The sequence below is a fragment of the Typopeltis vanoorti genome, chromosome 24 (genome assembly GCF_054136105.1).
Source record: "Typopeltis vanoorti isolate ZY-2024b chromosome 24, IOZ_Tvanoo_1.0, whole genome shotgun sequence".
In the NCBI taxonomy this organism is placed as follows: domain Eukaryota; kingdom Metazoa; phylum Arthropoda; class Arachnida; order Uropygi; family Thelyphonidae; genus Typopeltis; species Typopeltis vanoorti.
The window spans coordinates 45,270,673-45,289,766 of NC_143572.1; the positions used below are offsets into that span (position 1 = coordinate 45,270,673).

General features: G+C 33.5%; 1 protein-coding gene across 1 annotated transcript in view; it reads right to left on the reverse strand.

Annotated features, from left to right (window-relative positions):
• LOC150093146 (uncharacterized) overlaps window positions 1-19,094 on the reverse strand; it is a 339,961-nt gene that overhangs the window by 211,289 nt on the left and 109,578 nt on the right. The window contains exons 8-10 of the mRNA XM_090414162.1: window positions 17,401-17,533; window positions 15,360-15,480; window positions 4,260-4,364 (exon numbers count right to left, since the gene is read on the reverse strand). Of these exons, the coding sequence (XP_090270288.1) occupies window positions 4,260-4,364; window positions 15,360-15,480; window positions 17,401-17,533 (359 nt within the window). The remainder of the gene's footprint in view (window positions 1-4,259; window positions 4,365-15,359; window positions 15,481-17,400; window positions 17,534-19,094) is intronic.

Here is a 19,094-nt window from a genome sequence, read left to right on the forward strand (position 1 = left end):
ATCCCGCAAGCAGGCAAACCGGCCCAGTGAACATACAGGTTACAGTCATAAATACTTACGGCAAGGAAGGCAACGGGAAACCACCTTGCTCATAATCATCTCTCCCTAGAATGGTAGCATATAGCTACCCTCCCGCGGCCATACGGCAGATGGGAACCAGAAGAAGATTCATTATCTATATGGATCACATTATGAAGGAAAGTGATATTAAACCTGAATATCCAAATTGGGGGTGTTAACCTCAACTCTTTGATATCAGGTTTATCAACATCTCATCAACATCCGGATGATGTTATACTTCTAAATAAATCTGCTATAAGTCTGAAAGATTCCCTGACTAAATTGAATAACTGTTGTAATAGATATGGTATGAAGGTCAGTATTAAAAAGACAAAGACAATGAAAATAGGCAGAAACTGAAAATATCAACTGCATTGTGAATGGAGAACTTATAGAACAAGTAAAACATTTCAGATACTTAGGCACGATTTGTAGTGACGATGTTAAATTATATATGGAAATAGACAATAAAATCAACAAAGCTGGTATGGTAGGAAGTCAACTGAATAAATTTATATGGAATAAGAGAGAAATTAGCCAAAATACTAAATTAGCTACATACAAGACAGTGTTTAAACTAAACTAATTTTAACCTATGGATCTGAGAGCTGGGTTAGAAGTAAAACACTTGACCAAAGACTAGGGACTTCAGATATGAGAGCTCTGAGAAAGATTAGGGCATGAACAGATGGCAGCAATGGCAATATCATATTAAAAACGAGGATATTAGGAAAGAACTTGATATTGTCAGCATCTAGGAATGCATTAGCAGAGCTAATCTCAGTTGGTGTGGTCACTTAAGAAGAATGGGAGAGGAAAGATTAGCAAAACAAGTGTTCTCTGCCAGGTTGGCAGGAAAAAGACCCAGAGAAAGACCCAAATATAGGTGGATTGATACAGTAAAAAGTGCCTTAGAAGAGAGAAATATAAGATCTGATAATGTTGGAGTCTTGACAGTTAACAGATCGATTTGGAGGAAAATTGTAATGATGTAAGTTCTTCATGTAGTACTATCATAATATCCTGTACACCCTTGATGATGATGATGATATTATACACATACATATAAATATTATACTTTAAAATGTCTGTGTTTATAATTAAGCTTAACTTAATTTTTTTTTTCTAACTGTGAGTATATGTGAGTTTGTTGCATTGTTAAAGCTAATCCTAATTAAAGTGGAACAGTTACATATGCTAGTATGCTGTAGTGCTGATATGGACTTTTTTTTTAAACTTTCCAATTTAAATCTTTTTGCTGTTTGTAAGTAATCTATGAAATGTCTCAAAATGAAGAATCAAAAAGAATTTAAACCAGCAAGAAATCAGACAGAGGGAATATTAAAATGAGAGTTAAGCCAGGGTTTCTGAAATAGTATTCTATTTGTTACTTTTCTTATTACATTCCCCCTCCTTCCCCGACAATATTATGTCATGTTGTGAAATATATAAATCTGGTTTACCTAAAGATAGTTTCAAATATAATGAAATACTGGGAAATAAATGAAATTTATTTACTTTTCTAAAAAAGCAGAAAATCATTATGTAAAATTTGCCATGTTAATCAAATGATTCTGTATGAAACAATGTCAAAAAAATTTTTTTTTTAAAATGTATACATATCATGAATAGCAAAAAATATTTCTGACAATCTTTGGATGTTCATTTATTTCCTTCCTTCCTTCAAATAAAATTATTTGGGTGATGAGAAGCATATGCTTCCCTTAGAATATTCTGAAATATATGGAATTTACTACAATTTTATCAAAAACAGAAAAATAGTAAAAGATGTAAAATTTTACCATGTTATTTGAATGATTCTGCATGAAAGTAATGTATATAAATTTTATGAATACCAATAAACATTTTTAACAATCATTGATGTTTATTCACTTTTTCCTTGAAATAAAATTCAAGCTCAAAAGAAAAGCATTTTCTTATTTCATCTTATACCGTTTAACAATATAATATAAAAATAATTCATTTAATTAATTTTTTTCCTCTTTTTATCTTTATATATATATATATATATATATATATATATATATATATATATATATATATATATATATCATTTTGAAAAAAAAAAAATTACTGTTTCATAATATGATATGAAAGATGGTCCATTTTATTAACTAACTTTTATCATTATTATATTATTATTAAGAGAGACCTCCAGGGAGTCAGAGCCTCATCGAGGGAGGCCACATATTACACACACCAACCATCATACTTATTCTTGAATTCATTCACACTGCTTGCACTCACAACATCCAATGGCAATCAATTCCAATCATGCACCACCCTCTGAGAGAAAAATCTAGCCTTCACACCCTTCTTGGCGGCCTTTCATTCTCAGCTTCCAAGGATGCCCTCTCATCATTTCCCCACCCTCCACAAATTGAAAAATTCCATCAAATGAAATCCTGTATGATCCTTTCAGAAGTTTGTAAGTTTCAATCATATCACTCCTCTTTCTCCTGTTTGCTAGACTGCAGTCTACAAATTCTCAATCTGTCTTCATAATTCAGTATTCCACAATCCTGATATCATTTATAACACTCTCCTTTTTTACTCTCCCCAATATATCAGAATTGCAATGGAAACCAGGAGACCAGACCTGCGCACAATAGTCCAAGTGAGCTTATCAAGGCCTTGTAAAGAGGCAAAATAACATCCTTATCTTTACATGTGAACGTTCGTTTCAGCATTGCAATTACCTTTTGAGTTGTATTTGCGTTCTTTGCCAAATACTTCTATAGCCTAATCCCACCAATATAATATGATACTAGATATCTAATCATAACAAAATGAATGGCTTTACATTTACTGACATTGAACTGACACCCATTTTCCCATGCCCACAATTCCAGCCTATTCAAATCATTCTGCAAATACTGCATATCAACAGCATTCCTGATTACCCTACCTATCTTTGCATCATCAGCAAATAACTGTATGTCACTTGTCAAATCCTTCCCAATATCATTAATGTACAGATTGAATAACAGTGGATCAAGAACTGATCCCTGTGGTACACCACTTATTACCTTAAACCTTGCAGACTCAGATCCCCCATATACCACTTTTTGATATCTGTCAGTCAGCCATTCTCTTATCCATGCTAATATTGTATAACCAAACCCATTTTCTCTAATTTATGCAGCAGTCTGCCATGCTGTATTTTGTCAAAAGCCTTAGCAAAATCCCAAAGTATCAAGGTGTATCTATCCCCCCTTGTCTAATTCAATGGTGACATTGTTATAGAATGTGAGCAAGTTGCTAAAACATGACTTTCCCTTAGTAAACCCATGTTGCTCACTGCAAAGTATCTGAATTCGGGCCCTAACCAATTTTTCCAAAATCTTCACCACCACTCCTGAGGTATTAATTGGTTGATAGGTGGATACATCGGTCTTTGCACCACCCTTGTGCAATGGAATTACCATACAGTCCTTCCATTCCTGCAGAATTTTCCCTGTTCTGAGACTCATATTAAACATCCTGGTCAAAGGAATGGCCAGTTCAGCTGAACACTCTTTTAGCACACGTGCTGATATTTCATCAGTCCCTATTGCTGATTTCTTATTCAGTTTGTGCAACAGCTCTAATACCTCGGCCTCACACATTTGCATTTCTTCATCTAGTGAAGAGGTAACCGAGCTCAATGTTGCGTTCACCAGGGTGATAGCTTTTAACGAAATGGGCACTCATTAGCTGAACAACCTCTTCTGCATCTGTTACCCTCATGCTATCTGGATTTAGATGAGTTATTCTTTCATATTCATTATTTCTTTTATGTGCAGCATATCAATAGAATTCTTGTGGGTTTTCTTTAGCACGCTGAGCCAGTTTCTTTTCATTATGCATAGAGCAGTTATATTCTGAGAGGTACTCATGTTTATTTGGATGAAAAATATAGCTGAAAAAACTGTACAAACAATCCTACAGACAATGAATCCACTGTTGAGTTTACCCATTCCTCCTCCATTCAAATCCATTTTTCTGTCAGATCTGATGGACTGTCTTATGTCTTCTAATTCTCATAAAGCGTTGTGTTTTTCAAGAATATTTCCTTAGTTTTTAATTATTACAAATGTTTACAGTTAGAATCTGTTTTGCTGGAAACATAAATATAAATTTCACACCTATTACTGCTCATTTTACAAAAACACTGAAGTTTCAATTTGAATACTAACTTTACCAAACCTGAAGTATTTCTAAGTACTGAGGCAGCATAAGCTTGGGTCACACCAACCAATGATTTTCCATCTACTTCAATTATCTGATCATTTACCTGAATCCTGTTGAGGAAAGAAATATATATATATATATAATCATTATTTAATAATACAGATGTACTGAATTTATTGAGCAAAAATAATTTTTAAAAAAGTCTGTTATTTCTAATGAGTTTAAGAAATAAATGATTTGGATTAAGGAATACTTAATTTAAATATAACAGAAAGAGCTTATTTTAGTTTAGTTTATAGATGCAAGTAGTGAATTTGATGTATGAAAGTACTTATATACGGCCAATGGACTGCATATGAATGGTTTTGAGCATGTTTGGAGAGGGTGTTGTTCAGTGAGAGATTGTAAGTGAAAAATCAGGGAGACGAGAAGTACTGGGAGGGGGCAGACAGAGTCAAGTATGAGTTCAGCCACCTGTAAGACAAATGAGTGGGGGGGGGGGGTACAGTAATAATTATGCAATGCTGCATGCAGTACCACAGGTTCAAAATCTTGTGGTAATGACAATACGGATGGTAAACTGCATGCAAACAAATGCCAAAAGTATCAGTTCTGTTCATGTAAAGTTTGATGAAATATATTAGAGTTTTTAAATAAAATTCTATATATTTTTAGTTACATGTGTAAGCCACAAAAGTCATTTAAATACATCTACTACACATATTCCATTAAAATTATTTATTAGCATTGGTCAGCTTGACTCTGCCAAAAATTACTATCAGTATCAATATGACCACTAGAAAGTAAAACTAATGGGAGTGTGAATCCCCATTAATGAAGCCCTATTGTGTAATAGAATACCATAAGAATAACATGATAGGTCAAAAACGATGAGTAGATCTGCTGAATGTTTTTTAGGACTTGAAACGGTGAAAGGGGATTTCTTCCGCTCTAGAGGCAAAAATGCAAATATTTACCATAGCAGATTAAGAAAGAGAAATGCTTGAATTTAAATGAATTGTATTCATAATAGATGTCTCCGCATGCCCACAAATTCAAATGGCTTTAAAAGATGTTTCAGCAGAGATTTTTTTTTAAATGCAAAAGATCACTTGAGAATACTTGGGATCACCAGGAATGCCATTAATATCTTGGAGTACAGTTCCATTAATGCAATATACAGCTTATAATCTTTTCATCTTAAAATGCATAATTTGACACTTTTCCCTCACTAAATCAGCAACTATCATCTTCTGCCCATATTCTCAGCCTGTTTAAAACATTCTGCAATCTCTCAATCTTATTGCCTTGATTAATTATTACACTACCCAATTTTGCATCATCAGCAAACAACTCAATATTTGTGGTCTGAGCACAGAGCCTGAAGTATACTGCTAGCCACCTGCCAATTCTGTTACTCCATATACTACTCTTCAGAATCTGTCCATCAATCATTCTCATATCTATATCACTGGCTTCTGAAGCTTCATATCCATTCCCCATTTGCTCCATTACTGTTGAAAAGAACTCTATTAAATGCAGTATCATTGTAGAGCCTTTCTCTTTATCCAAATCAATGTCACTTTATTATAAAAAAAAAAAAAAAAAGTGAGTAAATTGAGATATGACATCCTTCACAAAGCCATGCTGTCGCCATAAAGAGCCATATTATCATCTGCTCATTCCTGAATTTTGTCTCTGACCAATTCGAATACATTTATCACTACTTCCAAGATACTGATTGGTCTATAATTAATTATCTCTGTCTTGGATCCACCTCCTTTATGCAGCTAAACTATTCTGTCCTCCTTCCACTCCCTTTAGACTTTATCAGAGCAAGGGATTTAAGTTACACAGCCTAGTTAGAGACAATGCCAATTCTTCTGTGCATTCTCATAATAAATGGGCTGATATTCCATCAAATATGGCCATGAGATTATATCTGTAATTCCACATATATCTCTTCTTAACTGAAAGTTCCCATAACTGGCAATCTCCCAATGATCACTTTCCTCAATCAGAGACAATGTGACTATACTTTGGTTATGAATCTACTAATGCTATCACCCAGAACCAGCACTCTCACCCCCCCCCCCATTATCTATTTCAAGCAATTTCCTTTCAGTAAGTAAAAAAATTCTATTTCCTTCTTCCTATGTGACCTTTCCTTCTTCTGGTTCATGGAAACTTCACAGATGAAGTTCCCATAATAATTGCCCAGCCTGCACTCATCATGCTAATTTGCTGATGCATATCATTCACATCTTCCCTTGCACCCTCACTGTTACATTGTGACATTGTTAGCATCCAGGAATGTGTTAGCAGAGCTAATCTCAGGTGGTATGGTCACTTAAACAGAATGGGAGAAGAAAGATTATCAAAACAAGTGTTTTCTACTAGGTTGGCGGGAAAAAGACCCAGAGGAAGACCAAGATATAGGTGGATTGATACAGTAAAAAAGTGCCTTAGACAGAAGTATAAGATCTGTTAATATTGGAGTCTTGACAGGTAACAGATTGATTTGCAGGAATATTGTAGATAGGAAGTTAGTAATGATGTAAGTTTTTCATGTAGTATTATCATATCCTGTAAATTCCTTGAGGGTACATATCAGGAATTTGATTTGATGAAGATGAGGAATATTTCTGAATAAAATATTCCATATACTTAGCTACTTCCCAGGTCAGTACAGGATGATCTCTATGAACAACCAGGGGGCAGAACAGTCACCTTTATAACTGAACTTCCCCCCCCCCCCAACATTATAATCAGCTCTAACACTCTTTTGACCTTGATTTCCTTCTGTCACAGGCTGCTCGAGGAAGTTATCTCACAACAGCTCAATAAATTTAGTTTCATTCTTCTCATGAGATTTCACTGCTACACAATGAATTGTCAGATAATTAAAGCCATTCATGATGGTTGTTTAAAACCTATCAGGTTGATTTGGTGATGCATTTCATCATCACCAGCAACTGATCCATTAGGTTTATATCACATAACTTCAAACTTACAGCTATGAATTGCTGTTACTAATATTGCAATCATAGCTTTTTACACAACTATCATTAATTTTCAGAACATGAAAACAATATTTACATTAAAGGTTTTATGTATATAATGGCTTTAATTCACAACAATAGACAATAACAAGAAAATAAATAATATATTTATTTACCTATTTGCTCATATTTCACGTTTTATATCTAACATCTTCAGAGTACAAACAGTTTGTTACAATATGGAAACTGCAATAATTTGTTAAAAGCCAAAACAGTTTAAAATTGTAATGGATGACACAATGAACTAAAGTCATGATTGTAGTCATATACTGTTAGATAAAGAGAGAGTTTAACAAGTATTAATTTGATCTTAAAACGACCGTCTCCTAGATTTTTGGTAAATTGATCTAGCCATATTGTTGAGGTTTCAGGGATGTTTTAAAGTTGCTGCTTCTGATCCCCAAAACATTCTCTCTGACTTATCATACCGTAGCACTTTTGTTTTCTTCCAACTGATGCTGTGTGAAAGGCATGTCGTATCCAAGACATGGTCTGCTAGTCCCAACTTGCCAAAACAATGTTGCCAAATGTATTTCTTATATTGTCTGAGATGGAGGACAACAGATCTTCCTGCCTGCCCATTGTAAGCTGGTTTACAAGTACAGAACACTTCGTATACTCCTGGATGTGATCAAAAAGAAAGTTTTCCTTAGGTTATAATAAATTTAGTTTAATCCTTTATCCACGTGTAAGCAGACAAAGTTTGCACTTGAAAATATCTTCAGGACTGAGGTAAGGTGGTACAACACCTTACCTCAGTCTTGAATTGCTTTAGGTTCGATGGCTGCCCAAGCAAACGATCAAAATAATCAAAATAAATATCAAAATAAATAATAAATAAATCAGAATAAATCAAAATAGGCCTACACTATAACCATACAATCAACAGTATGAAAAAAATACTGTACTGTATTAATAATAAAATAAAAAATAATAGTTAAAATAATATTTATTAAATAAAAATAATAGTACACAAAATGATAATTTGTAATAAATAAAACTTTTTTTTTCTTTCAAACCGCAGTTTGGATTAGCGAAATACCACTGTATTTCAAGACAGTGATGACTCACTTTTTGATGAAGAATCAAGCTCAGAAAATTTTGAGAGTGAAGATGAAGATGAATAAAGAATTGAAAAGATTAACGAAATATATAAAAATTATTTTGTTTATATACATATGTCATCATCATCAAATTCCTGCCATGTACCCTCAAGGGGTGTACAGGATTATGATAGTATTATATGAAAAATTTACATCATTACAAACTTCCTATCTACATGTTGAAAGTTTATTTTTCGCTTGGTTAGAATATAATAAATTTAGTTTAATCCTTTATCCAAGTGTGAGCAAACAAAGTTTGTGCCTGAAAGTATCTTCAGGACTGGGGTAAGGTGGTACAACACCACGGCGACTCCTTGCAAAGGTGGAGCAAGCTACCAACACTCCTATCTCAGTATCTCCCATAATACAAAACACATCTTGCGGATATGTCTAATGTTATGCATTAAGGGAAGGGCCACTACCCAGACTAGTTTCGACCTTTATTGAGGTCTCTTCAGTGGAAGCCAGGTCCAACTCAAATTGCATGCTGGCCAAATGCACGATGTGAAAGCAGCTGAGAGGCCGGAATTTTTTTTTTTTTTTAAACAAAATGAGAGTGAATATATATATATATATATATATATATATATATATATATATATATTGAACCGTACTTACCCCTAATGTATGGATACCACCCTTTTATAACCTTTATAATTATGAAACCCTTTTATAACTTGAAAATAAATACTGTCCTATTCTCTTTCTTTTATTTATTAAATTTTTCTTCGACACATACAGAAAAAATACACGTCTGTATGTAAATAATTATAAACTTCTTTATTTCTTACTGCACTTGATAGCGTTTCAATTCTGATAAAGTTTGGAGCCTTGGAGAAAAATTACTGGAAACTATCTTCATCACGGATTGTAGATGTTCATTGGTCAATCGGGTTCTTTTCTTAGACTTATTAATTTTCAACTGCGAAAAAACTGTTCACATATAAATGTACTCCCGAACAAAGCGATTATTCTTATTGCAACAATTCATAACTGAGAGTATTTATCTTTTGACAAGTACGAATAAAAGTTAATCAAATCTTTGAATAAGATTTATATCACACTATAAATTAATTAGCTCCATTTGTAGATTTTCTGGTGCATTATTTACATTCGTTTCTAATGGTAATGAAAATAATGTAAAATCGGACTCCAAATCATTAAAAATCTTTAAATCTTTCTTCAAATTCTTGTCGTAATAATGCTATTTTTCTTGCATATTCTTGAGATTTTTCATTTGAAATAATAGGGCAGGATTTAAGATGTAGGAAATGCACGAAATTTTTTTTTATTCCAGTTGTGTTTCCCATAATTGCAATTTAACTTGAAAAGCTTTAATACAAGCATACATGTCAGTGATAAGTTTATTCTTTCCTTGCAGCTCTTTATTGAGAATATTTAAATGGCCAGTTAAGTCAACAAGAAATGCTAAATCTGTTATCCATGTATCATTATGTAGCTTGTCGATGGTTTTATTTTTTGTGTCATGAAAATGTTGATTTCATTTATAAAATCAAAAAACCGTTTTAATACAGCTCCTCGACTTAACCACCTCACCTCTTTATAATAAATCATTTCTCCGTACTCACTTTCAATTCCTTCAAGCAATGCAACAAATTCTCGATGATTCGGAGCTCGTCCACGAATAAAGTTTACTGTTTTCATAACATTATCCGTCTGCAAACGTTTGGCACAAAGTGCTTCTTGATGAAAATGTATAGTGCAAAATTTATTCTGAAATTTTTCTTCTTTCACTATACTTCTTAATTTTACCGCTACTCCATTTTTTTTTACCAACCATAGCAGCTGCACCATCACTTGCAAATCCAACGACTTTATTCCAACTTAATTTATATTTATCTATTACAGTTTTTATTTCAGAAAAAATATCCCATGCACCGGTTTTTCCTTTCATATTACTTCAAATTTATCAGTAACACCTCGTACGAAAACGGCAAGTTGTGCTATATCTGTGATGTCAGTACCCTCATCAACTGCTATTGAGAATGCTGCAAAATCTATACTTTTTTCTTCTAACTGACATCGTAAATCACTAGCGATTTCGTTAATACGTTCCGCTACCTTGTTGGCTGACAAACTAATATTTTTAAATAATTGTTGTTTGTCAGGACAAAGAATTTCAGCAGACTTAATCAAACAATCTTTAAGGAATTCGCCAAAGTAAATGGTTTTGATCGTTTTGCAATGATATGCGTGAGAGCAAAACTTGGGTGAACTGTTGCTTCACTGGATTTATTTGCTCCAGTAAAAAAATTTTGTCGTTGTAAGCCAAATTTAAGTAACTGTAACTTTTCTTCCCTCAATTTGCCTTCCAACATTTCAAATTTTTCTTCATGATTCGTTTCGTAACGGCGATGTAAAATGTATTCTTTTGGAACTGATATTCACTTATTACAAATAAAACATACAATTTTCTTGCGCACACCACTACAAAAGTGCATAATTTCCCATTTATCTTGAAAAACACGTCCTTCTTCGTCAACTTTTCTTTTACTCTTTGTTAAAGACACGGCTTGCAGTTTAATCTCTTAATTAAAATCACTATTATAATTTTATTTACAACTTTAATTCAACAAGATGAATTTTTGTATGAAAGCAACCCTCAAAAGTTATGTACAATTCTAAACAATAGGTATTGATATAATGTAGATCTAACAACAAGCACAAATAAACAGGTTTATAAGGCGTACTTTAGTTTGTCTCCCTCTATATTGCAATATGAACAGTGCAGCTGTGCAACGGAAACACCAAAATACTGAAGAGCCACCAATTGTCGGCTGGCGAACTAAATTTAATGATTGTAAATTGTAGATATGGACTGAGCTTATGCGCACATAAGCTCAGTCTATATCGCTATGTCTCTAAAACTATAAGCACCGTATTTATATTTACAACAAATACATAATTGAAATGTATTCGTGGGCCATGTAAAATTGCTTTGGGGGCTGGATGTGGCCTGCAGGCAGCCAGTTTGAGACCACTGTTCTAAGGCACTTTTTACTGTACCAATCCACCTATATCTTGGTCTTCCTCTGGGTCGTTTTCCTGCAAACCTGTCAGAGAACACTTGTTTTGCCAATCTTTCCTCGCCCATTCTGTTTAAATGACCATAACACCTGAGATCATCTCTGCTAACGCATTCCTGGATGTTGACAATGTCAAGTTCTTTCCTAATATCCTCGTTTTTAATATGATATTGCCATTGATGCCATCTGTTCACGCCTCTAATCTTTCTCAGGATTCTCATATCTGTGATCTCTAGTGCTTGGTCAAGTGTTTTACTTCTGACACAGCTCTCAGATCCATAAGTTAAAATTGGTTTGAACACTGTCTGTATACAGCTAATTTAGTGTTCTAACTAATTTCTCTCTTATTCCATATGAATTTATTCAATTGACTTCCTACCATACCAGCTTTGTTGATTCTGTTGTCTATTTCCATATTTAATTTACCATCTTCACTAAAATTCATGCCTAAGTAGGTGAAATGTTTTACTTGTTCCACAGGTTCTCCGTTCACAACACAGTTGACATTTTCAATGATTCTGCCTATTTTCATTGTCTTTGTCTTTTTATCTGACCTTCATACCATATCTATTACAACAGTTATTCAATTTGGTTAGTGAACCTTGCAGACTAGTAGCGGATTTATGTAGAAGTATAGCATCGTCCACATAAAGCAAAGAGCTGATATTAACATCTCCAATTTTGATATCATGTTAATACCACTTTCCTTCATAATGTGATCCATATAGATAATGAATAACAGAGGGGATAATGTGCATCCTTCTCTCACACCAGATTTAACATTAAACCATCTTCCAGTACTTCCTTCAATTCTAACTGCTGACTTACAACTCAAATAAAGACTTAAGTATTGCTTGATATAATGCCCCTTTGACACCATATAACTGTAGCGTATTGAATAGCTTCTCACTTGGAACCTTGTCATATGACTTTTCCAAATCGACAAAACTTAAATACAAATCTTTGTTATATTACCATGATTTCTCCACTATTTGTCGTAAAGTGAAGATCTGATCCTGACAACCTCTATTTGACCTGAATCCAGCTTGTTCTTCACCAAGCTTTTCTTCCACAACTCTTCTCAACCGTTTCTCAAGTATACTTGCATATATCTTACCAGGAACACTCAGTAGGGAAATACCTCTGTAATTCTCACATTCAATTTTATTTCCCTTTTTATATATGGATACTATGAGAGCTCTACTCCAATCATTGGGAATTCGTCCCTCTGTCCAAGCATTCTGAACTATGCAGTCCAGCCACTATAAGACTTTTATATCATCATACTTCAGCATTTCTGGTCAAATATCATCTACTCCTGCTGCCTTTCCACATTTCAAGCCTTTGATGGCTTTTTCTTCTTCAAGAATGGATATGTATTCCTGACTGCATGCCTGGTCAGTGTTTTTTACTACTGTGCTGTCCTCACTGCCTGTTTCATTTAGAGTTTTTCAAAGTAATTACTCCATACTTCAAGGATATCTTTTTCTCCAGTTTTCAGGTCACTTTTATCATCTCTAACTGCTTTTACAGCACTCTTTCCTCCATTCCTAAGCTTCTTCAACAACCTCCAGAATATTTTGCCACCTTCATGATATTTATTTTCCATGTTCTTGCCAAAGTCCTCCCATGACTTCTGTTTAGCTAGTTTTACACAGTGTTTAGTTTTCTTACATTTGTCTCTGTATTCTCTAAGAGCACAGGCCGACTTATTTGCCAGGAACTTTTGATATGCTTTCTTCTTTTCCTTCACTGCGCCTCTTTAACTTCCTGTATCCACCATGGAGTTCTAATTTTTCTATCCTTGCAGACAACTTCACTTATAGCTGAATCAATCAGGGTTTTCTTCAAGGCTTGCCACTGAATCTGCAAGGTTTGGTTTCTGTTCTCAAACTCTTTCATTTTTTCTTCAATAATCTTTGTGTATTTTAGTCTACAGTTCACATCTGAAAGCTGCTCAACTTTTATTCGCTTTGAAACTTTCTTACATGTTATTCTTTTCAATATGAAATTCAATTTTATTCTGCTCAAGACTAAATAGTGATCACTTCCAATTTCAAATCCTCTGTACACTCTGGTGTCCTGCAACAGGGAGAAAACATCACTATCAACAATAACATAGTCAATGAGACTTTTCTTATTCCTTGCCTCTCCTCTCCATGTGAATTTGTGCACATTTTTATGTTGGAACATGGTGTTAGTAATAACCAGTCCATGTCCTGAGCAGAAATCCAACAGGTATTTGCCATTATTATTAGCTTTGCTCTTTTCTCCAAATTTTCCCAAAATATTTTTGTATGTCTGACAATCATTTCCTACTCTGCTATTTAGATCCCTAACAAGGACCAACTTTTCCTTTTCCATTGTGTCAGTTGCTTTTTCTAAAGCCTCAAAAAATTCCTCCACTTCTACCTTAGTAGAACCTTCTGTGGGGACCATAGGCACAAATAAGTCTCATTGTCCAGTTCCCCATTCTCATATTTGCCCACATTACTCTACTTGAGAATGCCTGCCATTCAAGAAGATTAGCCTCGTATTTTGTGTTGAATACTATGGCTACTCCTTCTTTTACTTGATTGTCATTGCCTGAATATAACATTTTGCATTTATTGCTCAGAAAGATCTCACCAGTTTTGTCTTTTTTGTTTCAGTCTCCTCTATTATGTCGATCTGGTACTTATCTAATTTCTCAGCTAGCTCAATTTCTTTGCCATCCAGGCTTCTTATGTTGATAGTACCAATCTTTAACTCTGGTGATGTTGAGTTGGGGTGTGTTTTCAGATTTGTTCCAGTAGCTGACTTTTCGCTGTTCGCCCTGGTTCCTTGGCAAAAACAACGGGGGCCTTGTTTAACCGGGCGACGCCCCAGCCGGCATGAAATTTTGCCATGTTGTACCATCAATTTTGTATTTTGATTTAACCAGTAAGAATACAATTTGGTCGGTTAAATCCCAAATTGCCAGCCCATCCTCATTCGTTCAGTATCTAGGTAGATACCCAACAGGGTGCACCAGAAGGTGAGGATTGGACATTAGGTCAGAAGCCCTGGTCAGTTCTCCACATTCCTTTAAAGACTATGTGGAGCATTTTGTATTTATTGCTCAGAAATATCATATATATGATCAGAAAGAAATATATATATATATGTTAGATATTTTAATGATTTGATTTTTTAAGAATAATTTTTTTATCTAATAAACGGATAATACATGTATTAAAATTTTAAATTAAAAAAAAAATATATTTACATGAAAAATTTGATGTAATTTGTGCATCTTACACTGTGAAGAATATTTTTTCTCCCAGAAATTCAACATGAAAAATGTAGTGTCCAATACAATGGTGTCTTATAATGAAAAATACAGTAGTTTTAATTTTGACAGAGTATAGGATGATATATTAATTTTAATTAGTGTCTCGGCATTTTTTTAAGAGGACTAATCTGTTTAGATGCCATGCCAATTTCCATGTAATGAATTGGCATGCTTTGCGCACATCATCTCCATGAATTGCATGTTAGCTAAATTAGTTTTGAAAATGATCTGATGATGCTATTTTTTTACTTCTAAAAGCCTACAGGAATTATAACTTTAGCGGTAATAAGTTTTAAGAAGAATGAAATTAAAAACAGGGAACATGCAGACTCTGCTATTCTAAAGGCAATTCAGCAGACCTTCCTTTTGTTTCTACAAATTTGTTATAAATACTATATGATTTCAACAAAAACCTTAATCATATGAATCAATCATTTGGTAACAACCACCAACAAATTAAAACTTTTGTGAGTTCTTGTAGGAAAATGTATATAAAGTATGGAACTTCTTTTAAATTTGAATATATATATATATATATATATATATTATAATTTTGAAAAATATTGGACTGTTTACTCACTTTCCATTTCTATATGCAGCTCCTCCATCTGTAACAGATTTTACAAATATTCCAAGTTTCTCCAGTCCTGCATCAGCTCCAACTCCCATACCAATTATACTAAGACCAAGTCCTTCTGGACCTTTAAGATTTAAAAATTTAGTCTGTAGGTTAACAAATTATTTCTTTTGCTATGTATATTATTAGAAATATAGATGAAACCTATGGTTATTTACAGTCCATTAGTGAAAAAGAGTATCACCTCTGAATAAGACAATATATCACAATATCAAAAAAATATGTTAGCAATTGTAAATGTGAATTAAAAATGCCAAGAAATTATATTCTTGGTTACATCCTTTATCCAAGTGTAAACAAACAAAATTTGCATGTGAAGTAACTTCATGACTGGGCTACTATATAGAGGTGTAAGAATTCATATCAATTGCCTTAGTATTCCAGAATGCAATGCAAATATCCTTATGGATATGTATAATGCTATGCATTATGGGAAGGGCCACTATCCAGACCGTTTCAACATTTATTGAGGTCTCATCAGTGGGAGCTAGACCCAGAAGTGATACCAAGTTGAAGTAATGCAGAAGTCATATTTCCATGTACAAGTAGCCAAAAGGTGCCACACCTTATTACTAAAATACTCTGTATTAGAGATAGATATTAAAAGATTTTTCACTTGGTTATACTATAAACTAAAGATGCTAAGAAATTATATTCTTGGTTTAATCCTTTATCTAAATGTGAGAGCAGTATTCGTTGGCTGAACCTGCTCCAGGAGAAACTGAGTAATATCATCTGCACCAGCTGATCAGGATCAACATTTCTGAAATGCTTCATGTGAATTGATGGCAGAATAAATTCAGCACTGTGCTGCTATCTGTAGAGAATTGCTAAACCAACAAGGATTTGGGATGAATGCTTCATCAAACATCTTGTTATTGCTTATGGTTGTTAGATGAAGCATTCATCATGAGAAATTTCAAGTTAAATTCTACACTGATCAGCAAGGCCCAACAAATATGCTCATCCACTCACCTAGAGTAAATAATTTGAGTAGCTGCAGACCAGACAAAATGGAATATATTTTATTTAATAAAAAATAAATAAAAAATTTTACAAGCAAAATCTTTTTTTAACTTTAAGAAAACACAGAAGAATATGCATAATATAAAGGGCTATTTAAGTAACAAAAATCAATATGACAAATCATATTTTCCAAAAAATCAATGCTGTTTTTACTGTTCTTCCTATTCTTATATATCGAATTCTTCTTCTTGGAACAGTTCTTACAAAATGATTTCCAAACACAGCACCATTAATCATTTTATGGAAGTCCAATTTGACTTACTGAGCCATATCATTAAAAAAATGGAGGCAGGAGTTGTAGCGAGAACATTTTTTTTCATAGCCAACAGTATTTTGTACAAATTTTTAAGCCTTGAACATCAGTATGACAATAACAAGTGGAAAACTGGGAAGAATGATAATAGTGAAAAAAACTTTTCCTGAGCATATAAGAACAAATGTTACACACACACACACACACACACACACACGCACACACACACAGTGTGCGTGTGTGTGTGTAAAACCCCAGAAAAATGCCAATTCAGTTTCTTTTCATAAATACAAGCCCAAAAGAATAGAAAATTTATGGGGGGGGGGGGGGAGTGAGGTTAATCTCTGATACCAGCTATGACATGTTTACAGGTCAATAAATAAATAGATGTCAATTAAAATAATATTTTGATGATGTGGAAAAAACAAGGCTAAAAATCATAAATTATTTGATAATATATATTTCGTCAATATGACCATTTGGATGATTAACTAAACAAATTACCAATTATTAAGTAATGTCCATGCATCAATGCTCTAAATGAATACAGACTATGTATATGTTTACATGTCAAGACTAATGTTTCTTTGTATTTCAGAATTAAAAAACAACCAATGCAATAAAAAATTATTAAATGAATAAAAAATATACCATTTGTCATTTTATAATTAGAACATTAAAAAATATTCTTTATCCAAAACTGACCTTTCATTAACTCAACAGGAAAAACATCCATTTTCTCAATTCGTTTCTCCAGTTCATATTCAGCTGAAGCAGCTACTGGATCTACTTCTTCATTTCTTCTATCATAATCTTCCACTGAATATGTACTGTAGACCTGTAATGTACAGCAGAATAGTTGTTTTACATAGTTAAACATCAACATAAATAGCAACAAAAATGAAGAAAACAGAAAAACAGAGGTTTATTATTACTATAAGAGTATCTACTCTTATAGTAATAATAACTCTCTCGCAGTGAATTTTTCTAACATGGAGTTAGAAAAATTCACTGCGAGAGACCCACCCTAACCATTATTCACCCAATACAAGTCACACTTCTTAAACTCATTCACTGGCAGGGCACTCACAACTGCCTCTGGCAATCCACCACTCTTAAAGCAAAAATATGGTCAGGACAAACTTACTAACCACAATCTTACACCATTTCCAGGAGTAACCTCTAGTACTTCTTTCCTTGCCATGCATTGAAAAATTTCATTTGTTCAATTAAATTTTGGTACTGAAAAATGCACGTTTCCATTTTCTAAACATACAACAAGTTTAATAAAATAAACAATATAACCCAACAAGTTTTGTGAGTCATTGGACTTGCATCATTAGGAATACCAAAACTTATATAAAAAAAAAAAACTGGAAAAAAATTAAATTACATATAGCAGATGTTATCAGAACTTCACAATTAGTGAAGTTCTGATAACATCAATAAGTGACCAGAAAAAACTGCTGTATTAATTAAGTCAAATTACAAGAATCAGCATATCAAAAAAATAGAGTGAAGAATTGTGCTACCTGAGGCATACTCTTTCCCTCAATGGGTATAAACTGAAGACAATTAACAATATTCTTAATATGCCTCTAACAGCTCCTTTATGTAAACAAGATTTTAAGAATGCAATCATGTTACAGACAAAGTTGCAACATTGCTTCCAGATTACAATGTCAAATAAGCTTTTTTTTTTTTGCCAATGTATAAGATCTTGAGGTTCTTGCATTCACCAAAACTTCCATACTCCATGAAAAAACCAGGTGTTTATGAAATCCACTATTCTTGTGGCATTTGCTAGTAGGCCAGATGGGGAGGTTTAAAGAAGCATCAGAAAGGTTCTAAATCCCACACAATGTAATAAAAACCAAGACTTAATCTTACACCAAGTTTAGTCTGCTTCCATCAAAAATTGAACACCTGCAACCCGGAATATCACACAAATCATACTACAGAACAAGACAGCAACAAGTAGCATGTTCCAACATGTATAGAGTAATTGATACAACAGTTTTTTCTGGTCACTTGTTAGTATGTATTAACTGTGAAGTTCTGATAACATCAGCTTTGTGTAATTTTTTCTATACTAACCACATGGCCAACCAGGCTGGCCTGGTTGGCTATGTGGTTAGTGTACCTGCTCTCCAACCAACAAGCTTCAGGTTAAAATCCTATCAAGGACATGGATGTTTGTGACTGCCTTGAGGTGGAAGATGAATGTCATTGCATGGTGTAAATGGTCGTAATTTGAAATTTATTATTTTATTATTATGTCTTCGAACTGCGCCATTTGTAACCTTTTTATATACGTATTTTTATTTATTGTTTTTCACGTTACTTTTTTCTATCAATGTATCTTCTATGTATGTCTTTTCAATTTCGTAAAGTGTACT